Here is a 13,759-nt window from a genome sequence, read left to right on the forward strand (position 1 = left end):
TCAAAATTATGTGATTAACATTTGAGGAGGGGGTGGAGAATACTGTTTGAATAACTATTTCACTTCTAATTTCCCCATTTCTTCAACTGTATGATAATTTGTTTATGAAGAAACAATGATATGTTGTAGAGAGATGTGTGGAAAATGTGACTATTATCCAAAATCTACCAGGATAAATCTTTCTCAATTATAAATGATCAACTTTAAAGTAATATTAAACTTGTGCACCCATTTTGTCAATGATTTATTTTGATTGTTGTCTTTATAAAGATTATATCAAATCACTAAAGATTATTAAGCTATATATATATATGTATATATAAACATATATATAGGGGGTCGGACGGTAGAACAGCTGTAGCACATGGCTCCAAGGGCAAGGACTGCCATAAGGTGATGGGTTCGAGCCCCAGCCTCCCCACGTGCAGGGGAGTCCCTTCACAGGCAGTAAAGCAGGTCTGCAGGAGTCTGTCTTTCTCTCCCCTCTCTGTCTTCCCCTCCTCTCTCCATTTCTCTCTGTACTATTCAACAATGATGACAACAGTAACAACAACAATAATAACTACAACAACAATAATAAAACAAGGGCAACAAAAGAGAAAAAAAGCAAATGAAAAACACACACACACACACATATATATACATATATATATGAATGGAATTTTCATTTTATAGTTTGACAGCAAACCAGTGCATGATATCCTATAGTGAATGCAAATAAAAAAAACAATGTGATGGAGCAGAAAGATGTGGAGTAGGGACTGCCTCACAGGTGGTAAGGCAGGTCTGCAGGTGTCTTTCTCTCCTCTTCTCTGTCTTCCCATCCTCTCTCAATTTCCCTCTGTCCTGTCCAATAACAAGGGCAACATAAATGGAAAAAGTGGCCTCCAGGAGCAGTGGATTCATAGTGCTGAGCCCCAGCGACAACCATGGAGGCAAGAAAAAAAAAAAAGGGATGGATTAAGAATGCTTTGAGTTATTTTAGCTATCCAAAAGAGACTATAGTACACATATACATGGAAATTCTTCTGTTACACCCCTAAGTCACTTAGTTTCCCTTCTTTGTTGAAGTGTGAAGAATTTTAACTATAGTTTCAACTGTAGTTGAAATTTCATGTCATCTTTGCTCTCGTGGTTTAACTGGATTCCAACTTATCAGTGATTAACTGATGCTGAACTTTATTGGTCTACTGACATAAAATTATGGACAATCACTTGGTTTAAGATCTGTGAAATTTGTGTGGTCTGGGATTAGCACAGTGGATAAAATGTTAGCCTCCTCAAGCTGAGGTCCTGAGTTCAGTCCCTGGCAACACATGTACCATAGTGATATCTGACTCTTTCTTTCTTTCTACTCTTATCCCTGTCATTAATAAATAAAATAATTTTTTAAAAAAAGATATAGAAATGTGCATCCTCTTTGAGGAAGAGCTATTTAGTGGCAACTTAATAAATTCTTCCTTTCCGTTTTCTTTTTTTTCTTTTGGCATCTCAGCTCTTGTATAAGGAATCTAAATACATGTCTTTGTTTTCAGGTTTAGATGTTGATGGAATATACCGAGTTAGTGGCAATCTGGCAACAATACAGAAGTTAAAATTTATTGTCAACCAAGGTAAGTGACTTATTCATTTCAGACACTTTTTTTTCCCAGACCCTATACTGTATGTATTATGAATGTGTACTGCTAAAAACTTAAAGGGAGGGGTCATTTAGTAGCTCACATAGCATCATGCTAAAGGACATACACAAGGACCCTGCCTAGTTCAAGGCCCCTTCCAGCTCCCCAACTGCTTCATTAGCAAAGAAGGGAAAATGATCCCCAGGAGCCATGATGGATTCATACTGCTGGCAATAACCTTGGAGGCAAAAAAAAAAAAAAAAAACATAAAGGGAGAAATGAAAGGTGAAGAAATTAACTACTGTCCAAAAAAAGGTAAAAGCTAAGCCCAGGGTTTGTTCTCACATAGCACAAGTACTGAGCCTACCTGCTGTGAACACTTTAGCTAGGTTGTCTATTCTAGGTATGTTTTTAGGGACCCACAATTTTAGCATTCTTGCATTTAATAGTTTAGATTAAGTTCAATGTTGTTGTGCACGGGCCGTGGAGAAGAGATAGAGGGGGTCCGGAGTGAAGAGGAAACACAAATATTTATTTGCGCTGGCACCTCAGAGTTGGGTGCTAGAGAGGCAGATTGGGCCACATGGAGGTAGTGAAAATGACTGCCTCACACAGTAACCTTTCCTGCGTCTGAACACGGGAGTGAAGCGCTGGCAAGAGAGCGAGGTGCGGAAGAAGAAGGACTTTTATAGGAGTATTTTTCGCAAGAATTGGAAGGGGGAGGAGTAACCATAGCACTCCAGGATATGATAATAATTCTCGTGAGAATGGGGAGGGGGAGGAGTAACCAAAGCACTCCAAATATAGACAATGCCCTGAGGGCACAACATGGCTGAACAGGCATTCTGAGAATGTCCCAACTCTCGCGGGAACTAGCAGTAGCCTGAGGGGACAACATGGCAGATGTGACTGCATCAGCACAATTTCACAGCATCTCCCCCTTTCCTTTTATCTAATGCCCAGGGCAACAGTGTGTAAAGTCTATGAACTACTCAGGGTCATTCTATGAAAAACCCGCAATGTGAAGGGAAGGAAGCTGCTGTAAAATTGTCTAAAGTGTCCAAAGGGTATACCAGCAAGTCCGATAGAAGTCTCAGTCCAAAGTAGGCGACTAGGGGGAGAAACCGCAGGGGATGAAATGCTGCATGAGGAAGGTCAGCCTATGGAATTCCACTTTTCTGTAGATTGTGAGCTGGAACCGCCAAAACATGACAGGCAAAGCAGAAGCAGGAAAGGCAGACAGACAGTAAAAAAAGTTCGTCCTTGGAGTCTGTGAATCAGGTTCTTCAGATGGCGTCAGGTGACATCTAGGGTTTTGGGGGGAGGGGGTGTGCCACTGTAGTCATGACATCTAGTGGATGATGTCAGGGTGTGCAGGGGTCCAGATGTTTTTTTCCGGGCTTCCTGTTGAGGAAACACAAAACAATCTGCTTCTCGTGGTTAGCAGGGCATCTGATTTGAATGCTTTATAGAAAAAGAGGTTTGGTGCCTTAGCCAACTGAGTATTGGGGGATGTATCTTTCCTATTCATTTATTATTATATATTCATGGGGAAAAAGAACTTATCTTTTAACAAAGACTCTAAGGTGTAGGGAAGCAGGAACTATCTTATCCCTTTTTTTTTTTTTTGGTATCTTGCCTTTTGTTGCCCTAGTTGTTTTATTGTTGTAATTATATTGTTATTATTGCTGATATTGTGGTTGTTGGATAGAACAGAGAGAAATGGAGAGAGGAGGGGAAGATAGGGGGAGAGAAAGACACCTGTAGACCTGCTTCACCGCCCGTGAAGTGATTCCCCTGTAGGTGAGGAGCCAGGGGCTCAAACTGGGATCCTCAAGCCAGTTCTTGCACTTAGCGCCACCTGCGCTAAACCTGCTGCACCACCGCCCAATTCCCAGGAACTGTCTTTTAACATAAACTCTATGGGCATGCCAATAGCAACCTTGAGGGCACATGTGGCTCCCCACATGTCCCCCTGTCTTATATCATGTTTTGATGTTTGGCAGACTTTGTTTTGTGGCAGGGTGGACTGTGCCTTTCTTAGGTTGGGGATCAGCCTTCCATCTTACCCGCCATTGGAACACCAGTAGTACCAGGTGCCCTGTCTTAGGTTGACTGGATAGCGCTAGTTTCCTCTTACCCGTCATTGGCTAGCCAGCCCTCTACATGGTGGACGTTCTGATGGAGGGGGGGCAAATCCTCCATAGCAACTCAATATTCTGCCATGTCCAGCCTACAATAGTGAGTTTGTATAGGTTGCATCTTTATGGCATCAATCTGTTGCCGCAAAAAGGCCATGAGCTTGTTAAGAATTATAGGACCATGGTCTGGGAGGTGTCGCAGTGGATAAGGCGTTAGACTCTCAAGCGTGAGGTCCCAAGTTCGATCCCTGGCAGCACATGTACCAGAAAGATATCTGGTTCTTTCTCTTTCCTCCTCTCTTTCTTATTAATAAATAAATTAAATGTTGAAAAAAAAGAATTATAGGACCTATTGTGAGCAGAAGAAGTAAAACAAGCTAGGGTCCTACAACTAAGGGTAGACAGGTAAGGAAGGGGGAATGTATCCATTGGTATGAAGAGGTGGGATCATATCTTAAGTCTAAGGGAAGCAGTCAGTGGATGTGATGTCCAGGGGAACAGCCATTTGTCTTTGGGGGTAGTAAAGGATGTCCGTGGCATGGGTGATGTTATAAAGGGAAACATCTTTAAATTGTTGGCTGACAAAGGCAGGCCTATGGTGGCAAGACAAGATACACCAGTTAAGTGTACAAGAATATGTGAATGTTGTTAATTCACATAGGTTGGATATGGAGGAACTTCTTACAGTTTAATACCTTACCATATGAACAGATGATTCCTCATATGAAGGCTTGATAGCTGTAATCACTTACTTGTGAAAAAAAATAAAACTTGTAACAAGTTAGAGGTTTACTATAATTGACTTTGGACTATAAACAGACTCAGGTTACTTAGAGAGTAACCTGAGTTAGCATGTTAGTGACAACAGTTTTAACATTTAGAGTACTCTGAGCAGATGGGTCATACAAAAATTTTTGGTCATTCAGCACACTCACTCACAAAACACAACTGGCCAGTCATAACATAAGACATTCAGGGAAGGGGTAGGAGAGAGGGCTCTGTGAGCCAACTTTTGTAGGTTCTGCCATGTCATATTATGGATCCTGGGATGTATCCTTTATCTAGTCCTCTTGTAGTATTTCTTGTTCTTTAGGGATAACAGCGCCATCCTGAGGGTATTGTTGGACATGGCGGGCAGGAACCCAGACAGGTTTAGAGTAATTTTGAGGGAAAATGCATGTGAAACCCACACCTGAGGGTTTTGTCTATTAGGGGCCACATTTACCGGGAAGGTGTGGACTTGGTCTGATGATACGGGGGAAAGAGTTACAGAAGTAGAAGCTGCCGTAGTGGCCGCAGGGGAAATTAAATTGAGCACGTATCTATGGGGACGGAGCTCTTGGGGCAGACTGCAAAAGGTTTAAGGTCTCTAAACGCTGAAAACATATCCTTTAACTCCTGTGTCTCAGCCACAAGGTCTCTTAATGACAAGGTATCAGCAGGGGGCGGGGTCAGAAAACCAGAAGCCTCAGAGGAAGCAGAGGGCAGGGCCAGAGAAGCAGAAGCCTCAGGAGAAGCTGAACCTGGAGTGTCAGGGGGCGGGGTCAGAGGAGGAGCTTATGAACACATGTACGTGTCTGTGGGAATGGAATTTTTGGGTCTAGCCGCTGATCGCTTAGGGCGTCTAAGTCTTAAGCACATGTGCTTTAACTCTCATATCTCAGCCTCAAGGTCACTTATCCTCATGGCAGACCACATTGTACATATCTTGTAAGTGGCAATTATAGCTATGAGAACCCACGGTGTAGCGAAAATTAAAGTGTCTCTGAGAGCGAGAACCTGTCCCGGGAGAGAAGGAAATAATGTCTGGGACACCTCCTCGTAAAATGAAAAAAATCCCATGGTGAGGGCCACAGAGTCAGGCGGCTGCCACTTACCTGTGTCTGGGCGGCTTTTCTGGACCTCAGGCCAGGTGTGAGTGCGGGACACATCAGGCGTCAGATGTTGTGTGCGGGCCACGGAGAAGAGAGAGAGGGGGTCCGGAGCGAAGAGGAAACACAAATCTTTATTTGTGCTGGCACCTCAGAGTTGGGTGCTAGAGAGGCAGGTTGGGCTACATGGAGGTAGCGAAAATGGCTGCCTCACACAGTAACCTTTCCTGCGTCTGAATACGGGAGTGAAGCGCTGGCAAGAGAGCGAGGTGCAGAAGAAGAAGAGCTTTTATAGGAATAGTTTTCGCGAGAATGGGAAGGGGGAGGAGTAACCATAGCACTCCAGGATAGGATAATAATTCTCGTGAGAATGGGAAGGGGGAGGAGTAACCAAAGCACTCCAAATATCGCGGGGATATAGACAATGCCCTGAGGGCACAACATGGCTGAACAGGCACTCTGAGAATGTCCCAACTCTCGCAGGAACTAGCAGTAGCCTGAGGGGACAACATGGCAGATGTGACTGCATCGGCACGATTTCCCAGCAGTTCAACTAGAAATATTGTCTGGGAGGATGGTATCAAAGTTGAGACTAGAATTGGAAAGCTGGAGTAGGGCAGAGAGTAGCTCCCAAACCAAAAGAAATATATAAATATAATTCATTGTTAACCACAATGATCTGACCTTTAGCCCAAGTATATTCATATTTAGCAGAGGAGCCAGAAAAAACCTCTGAGTCCCTGTCAGTCTGAGCTCACAGTTCATGGCCACAGCTGGGAACCTTCTAGATAGCACTTATTCCATGACCAGTCTTCTTTGAGTGGCAGAGTGGGAACCCACAAGAATGTAGACAGTTATCACATTCTGGTTTGCCAGGCAAATATGTTTCTACATTTATGTATGATTGCCTATCTTAAAATTTTGCAAATAGTACTCTCCTCTGATCTGTGATTTCACTTTTCATCATTTAAATTATCAACAGCCATTCACAGTCCAGAAATATCACTTAGGGGAAGATACTTTCAAATCACAACCACAGAACTTGTATTACAGTTTATAGTTGCAGTTGCTCTGTTTATTATTGCAGTTAATCTCTTACTGTGCCTGATTTACATACTAAAATTTATCATAAGAATATAGGTGGTAACAAGAAAAAATGCGCAGACATTCAGATGATCTGCCTTTTTGTTCATTCACGGATAGGCAGGGTCTGCATATCACTTATAAATAAGAAATAATGGAATGACACTCTTTTTATTCCTATTTATTTATTTTTAAAAATATTCTAATTTTTTGTTTATTATTGGATAGAGAAATAATTATAGAGAGGAGGGAAAGATAGAGAGGAAAAGAGACTAAGAGATTGCTGCAGCTCTGCTTTACCACTCATGAAGCTTTCCCCCTGCAGGTGGGGACCAGAGGCTTGAACCTGGGTCCTTGTGCACTGTAATGTGTGCACTTAACCAGGTACACCACAAGCTGGCCCCTGGATGACACTCTTAGTTCAATTTTTACTATCCTCTTATTTCTTCCTTCCCATCACATACACGCAAACCTTCCGGCTGGTAGATCTTTCCTTAATTTCAACGCCCAGATTACAGATAAATTCCTCCAGGAAGGTTTGCAGCATTTCCTTTAGTGAGATTTTTCTCTGTGTTCCCATTACAGTGAATCGTTGAATTCATAGTAGTATATGCCTATCTGATTACTAGAGTCTCATCTATTATAAGGCTCAGAGATTTAATGCCATATTTTGAAGAGATTATAACCAACTATAATCTGTAACTATGTTCCAGAAGCATTCAGATTTGTAAAACTTAGAATAAAAGATAGATGGAAATATCTATTGCCTCCACAAAGTACTGTACACCTCAAAGCCCAGTGAATTATCCTTGTATCTGTCCCTGGGACTCCCCATAAAAGAGCAATTGTGGAATCATGTGTGTGTTGCACCTCAACCATCACTACTGAGAAGCACTGAATTCCCTAGTCATGAACCTTGAGTCAAAGCACCACTTTATGTGCAGTGCTTTGGGCCCAACACTATGTGAGTCTGACTGTCCAGACTCTCTGTAACTGAGGCTTTCCATAGGTCTGCATCCTAATATGGGCCTTTGTCATTTACAACTGCTTTCTTTTCTGAGGGAGAGAGTGAAAGAAATGAAGGAAGGGAAGGAGGGAGGGAGAAAAAAGAAGTAAAAAAAGAAAAGAAAGGGAATAAAATATAACTAAATGTATCTTGGTTATTCACATTGGCCCTATCTGGCTGAACCAAAGTGCCAATTCTCTGGTTAAAAAAAAAATGGATAAACTATTCCAGCCTCAGTTTCATTCCTATTTACAACCAGCTAAAATCATTCTTGTAATATATTTCATGCTGAAACTATATCCTGATTGGGATTCTAGACAGCTGGGCAACACATTTCTTCTGCAAAGAAGAAGTCTCAAAACAGAAGCAACACTAGAAACAAACACTAGTTGCATTTCCTGCCTTAAAAATTATGCTCAGCAGTTTGAAAAGGCAACAACAAAAAAAATCTGCAATGAAAATATGAAATCTGTCCATCTTGTCTTTTGCAATCCAAACTTCAGCATCCTCTGAGACTATGCAACTGCTGTGTTTCCATGAGAGTTGACAATGTAAAGCTGGACAGAGGCCTGAGTTGGTATCTGGTAGCACAGAATTGTCAGTAAACTGTCTCCCTGGTTTATAGCACTGTCAGAATGCAACACACTCAACACAGATTTTGCTGCATAGGACCTTTGATACTGGTGATTTTATCCAAGTTTTGTTGTGGAGTTTTTCTAATTAGATGATAAAAGAAATGGATTTACCAGTCTCTCTCAAATTGTCTTATCAGATTATACTTTGAATGAAGCATCTGGAGTGAATTCATATTCTCGGTTCTAACACCATACCTCCCCCTCATCTACATCCTGGATTCTGACAGCAGACTGACTTATAAGAGAATCAGTGCTGTGTAAAAAGAGGTTGAAATGTATACAATGTGACGTGGCATATGTGTGTGTGTGTGTGTGTGTGTGTGTGTGTGTGTGTGTGTATGTAATAGTGATGATTCCAGAAAAAGCATGCAATGGTGTGTTAATGCAATGCATCATTTTTTTGCATTCAAAGATAGAATATAAAATGAGTTGAGCATATTTGATTTGTATTAACACCTTTACCTCCTCCATGTTCAAACTCCTCAATGCTTTAATTTTAGAAGGTTCTAAATATACATTTTTAAATAAAGAAGCCCTACCCACCATTAGGCTTGATAAATGAAAACTGATTTGGGGGATTTTTCAAGAACAGTTCAATAGCAATTTATGTATTTCAGTAACTTTTGTGAATACTATAATCATCAGCAATGCTAAATACACCAGTTGAATGATTCAATTTGTTTTGGTTTTCTGTTTGACTCACTAAATCAGTAGGAATTGGATACCCTTATTATACTTCCAGATCAGATAGCATACAAATTAAATTCATAGTGATCACTTTTGAAAAGCATTTCCTAATTCTAACTAGTAATGATGATAATACTTATACTTACAAAAGTAGCTAACGTATTTTCATGGTTTTCTTTGTGTCAGGCAATGAACTAAGTGTTTTCCTTGTGTCATTTAATATTTGCTCGTATCCTAAATAATGAAGCATTCCCATTTAAAGGTGCTAAACCTCTGTGTCTTAACCTGTTTTAAGGAAGTGAGACGCCTTGGTCTTGATCTCTGGTCTCTGATTCAGATTCTTTGCCAAAACCAGTGCTGTGATGCTACATTTTCATTCACTAATCGTGGATTGTCTTCTTATATATTTTCATGCTATACACACTTGTTAGTGGCTTTCTGTTCACATTGTGCTTCCTGGTATTGCTATGTGATAAATACAGCTATAGGAATTTGTCTGAAACACTTTGAGAAAAAGATTTATCTGGAGAAGTGTCAAGCATCACAGTTATGAAGGAGCCTGACATTGCCGTTTTCTTTGGGGCTTTACATATCTAGACTTGAACCATGAAACTAATTTAACACAGTATTTTGTTGCAGCCTTCAGGAAAAGCAGCGTGGATTCTCTGTTTACAGAGTTATCGTGCACAAGTGAGCAATACACTTTCATATTTGTTGTATTTGGTGACAGCTCTTAGTGACATTTTGCTGATGCAACTCTTTAGCTCTGAGAGGGTATTCCCCCAAAGAAAACTGGTCCACGACCTTAGATGTCAACCTGTCATCAGCCTGTAACACTGTGAGAAAGATCTGTGACCTGATGGTTTTCTTGCGTAGGGGTACATTTGCAAAGGGCAGACTTGAGCATGGAGAAGTCTACATAACAGTCACGAGAGTCATGAGAACTTTTGACTGTGGATCCTAGAAATCCCACCAGGCTGAATTCCCTCTCCTCTTAACAGCAATACTCTAGCTTGAGCTGCCCATCTAAGCTTACTGGCCACATTCCAAATTCAGTTCAGAACCTTTTTGATATTACTTAGACACCCGCTCACACCCTCTCAAAATGGAACAAGGAAGACTGGCATCCGTTTTGGAAAACATCATCTATGAAGCTTTTCGAGCCCAAGTGCCAATAATAGTGCTTCACTGCAGGAAGAACTGACTGAGAAATGTTCAGATAGGTCTCTTTTAGTACACAGTAACAGATAGTCCCTCTAACCATTTTTCTTAAGGAGAGTAAATGACTTAATGAGGTTTAAACATGTTTTCCATACATATAGAAAACCAAATCAAGGAAGATTTTTTTTTTCAGACACCTTCTTTTACTTTTTCACACTCAGAGGAACAAAATATCCAAGTGTCATCAATCTACATGATAAAGAAAGTTAACTGGGTATGTGGGTGTGTATCTGTGTGTGTGCATATGATTGTGTGTGCTTTAAATGGAAGAGTTTTTGTTTTTCTCAGTTTTCACTCATGATTTTATCTTCATTCACCTAGATCTTATTTGCATAATAATTCAAATTAAATATTCCTGTAAAGAAATAGATTTAATTATTTTGTACTTACGAAGAATGCACTCTAGCAAGAGAGCAAGTTATCAGGAAAATAATTTTGTGTTACCAACTGTTCAATGTATCTAACCTATTTTTGTATAGACTTGTGCCATTGAGCATAGCAAAACATTTGCATTAGCAGCTATCCTGATGCTTTTCATATTATTTACAGTATCAAAAATTGAATAAAAAAGAAGAAAACAAATATGAACAACTCTAAGTTTCATCATGAAATAAGCAGTGGGATGGGATGAAACAGAAAAATAAAGATCTGGAAAAGGATTTCAAATCTTCCAGCTCTGTTATAACAGAGTTCTTCTATGAAGTCCATTTATTTTTCTATTAAGTGATTCTATAGTGCCCTCTTATTATATTTATTACTATTTTATTTTAAAAAGTAGACATTAACAAAACCATAGGATAAGAGGGGTACAACTCCACACAGTTCCCACCACCAGAACTCCATATCCCATCCTCTCCCTTGATAGCCTTCCTATTTTATTTCTTAAAAATATTTATTTATTTATTTCCTTTTTGTTGCTCTTGTTTTTATTGTTGTTGTAGTTATTATTGTTGATGTCATTGTTGTTGGATAGGACAGAGAGAAATGGAGAGTGGAGGGGAAGATAGAGAGGGGGAGAGAATGATAGACACCTGCAGACCTGCTTCACCGCCTGTGAAGTGACTCCCCTGCAGGTGGGGAGTGGGGGCTCGAACCAGGATCCTTCCCTGGTAGTTGTGCTTTGTGACACGTGTATTTAACCCGCTGCACTACTGCCCGACTCCCAGCCTTCCTATTCTTTAACCCTCTGGGAGTATGAACCCAAGGTCATTGTGGGATGCAGAAGGTGGAAGGTCTGGCTTCTGTAATTGTTTCTCAGCTGAACATGGGTGTTGGCAGGTTGATCCATACTCCCAGCCTGCCTCTCTCTTTCCCTAGTAGGGTGGGGCTCTGGGGAAGTGGAGCTCCAGGACACATTGGTGGGGTCGTCTGTCCAGGGAAGTCTGGTCGGCATCATGCTAGCATCTGGAACCTGGTAGCTGAAAAGAGTTTTAACATACAAAGCCAAACAAATTGTTGAACAATCATGGACCTAAAGGCTGGAACTCTTATTATTTTTAAATGAGGTATTTCCTTAACCTTAATTCACTCTCACCACCAACTACCACAGCAACCAAACAAACTGTCATTTGCTTTATTTCATTCTGCAGGACATTTTTATTCTTACTTATTTTTTTTCCCTAAGGCGGAGTATTGATATTGTACCTTTCTGCTTCTGTGTGACAAGATTATCTTTTAACAATGATTTATTTTCTCATTAAATCTAGAACTATCACTTGATCATAAAATGTCCAGACTCTTAACATCATTTGGGACTTTGGAAACATACTCGTATTTCATTTTTCAGTTACATTGAGTTAGAAAACTTAAAAACTCTTGATGGTGGCAGTCGGGCAGTAGCGCAGTGGGTTAAGCGCATGTGGCACAACGACCTGCATAAGTATACTGGTTCAAGATCCTGGCTCCCCACCTGCAGGGGAGTCGCTTCACAGGTGGTGAAGCTGTCTGCAGGTGTCTATCTTTCTCTCCCCCTCTGTGTCTTCCCCTCCTCTCTCCATTTCTCTCTGTCCTATCCAACAACGAAGACATCTGTAACAACAACAATAATAACTACAACAATAAAACAACAAGGGCAACAAAAGGGAATAAATAAATAAATATATAAATAACTCTTGATGGTGAAACTTATATTACTTTCTAACTACTTAAGAAAGTGAATTGTAATCAATAAGCAATGCTGAACATGGAGGTCAAGCAACAGACTCTTTACATAAACGCGGTATGTGTTTTATGGCTAAAATTTATCATAATATTCTGATAGCAAGTCTGATAGCAGTCCTTCTAGTTTCTGAAGTTCACAAAATCTGAAGACTTATTTTAAAACAAAATTGTGCTAACTAAGTAATTCCCTTGAATGGTTCACTACTTTGCTTTGTGCCCAACCCAGGTTGGAGTCTGATCCCACTGCACTGGAAGCTTTGGTATTATACTTTCTCTCTCTCTCTCTCTCTCTCTCTGTCTCTCTCTCTCTCTTTTTTTTTCTTTGTCTCTTCATATATCTGAAAAAGTCATCCTGGAGCAGTGAAGCCTCAGTGATGATTAAAAAGATTTTTAGTAAAATTATTCTTCACATTTATTGTACAATATATCTTACTCTCAGATCAATATTAGTTTTTCATTAGTAGCATTTTACTAAATATTAATAACTAAATATTGTTTTTACCATCATATATTTGAATTTTTAATAACTTTAAAGTTCTTATTATTGGGTAAAGATATAAGAAAGTTTTTAAGATCTCCTGCTATTCAGTCACTAAGCCTATTACTAGTCAAATTCATGGTATTTCTGGGTTCCCAGACCTAAAGGAAAAATCTAGCTTTATCAATATATTTTTTAAGGAGGTCACAGGCTACAAAGAATAGGATCTTGTTCATTGGAAAGGGTGAATGAAGTGTAAATGAGATTTTAGGTTGTGACTTTTTCATGTATATTTGGTCATTGAATCCAGATATTAAAACAGAGTTACAGCTACTAACCCCCGAGGGCACTCACAAGATATTTATAAAAATCTATCATTATAAATCAGCATCAACAGCATAATTAATGAGTAGTTATTAAAAATTATTGGGCAAACACACCAAACATACTTCTGTATTATAAATGTGTTCTACTGTATCCCAACCCCAACTACATCTCAAAATTCTTCTGCTATGTAACAATATTGCCAACAACCTAACTGCTTAAATCAACCAACACTTATTATTTCCCAGTTTTATGGATCAAAAGCCTTGGTGTAGCTTATCTGAAGCCTTTGTAAAGCTACAATTAAGATGCTAACAAGAAGTAGATCCCTAACTGGATGCTTGTCTGGGCGCAACTGTGCTTCTACATTCACAAGATATGTTATGATAGTTGACAGAATTAGTTCCTTATGGCTTATAAGACTTGAAGCTTTACATTCCTGACTGTTGGCTAAAAACCTTGTGGACATTGTCAGAAGCCTTCTCACAACATGGCAACTTATTTCACAGTAGCAACAAGGGAGAGAAACTGATA

The 13,759-nt window shown here is 39.9% G+C and overlaps 1 protein-coding gene across 2 annotated transcripts in view; it reads left to right on the plus strand.

Moving 5' to 3' along the window:
* ARHGAP15 (Rho GTPase activating protein 15) overlaps positions 1 to 13,759 on the plus strand; it is a 785,763-nt gene that overhangs the window by 535,113 nt on the left and 236,891 nt on the right. For both annotated transcript variants that reach the window (XM_060178060.1, XM_007539658.3), the window contains exon 11: positions 1,536 to 1,613. In XM_060178060.1, the coding sequence (XP_060034043.1) occupies positions 1,536 to 1,613 (78 nt within the window). The remainder of the gene's footprint in view (positions 1 to 1,535; positions 1,614 to 13,759) is intronic.

Source organism: Erinaceus europaeus, chromosome 18 (genome assembly GCF_950295315.1).
Source record: "Erinaceus europaeus chromosome 18, mEriEur2.1, whole genome shotgun sequence".
NCBI lineage: Eukaryota > Metazoa > Chordata > Mammalia > Eulipotyphla > Erinaceidae > Erinaceus > Erinaceus europaeus.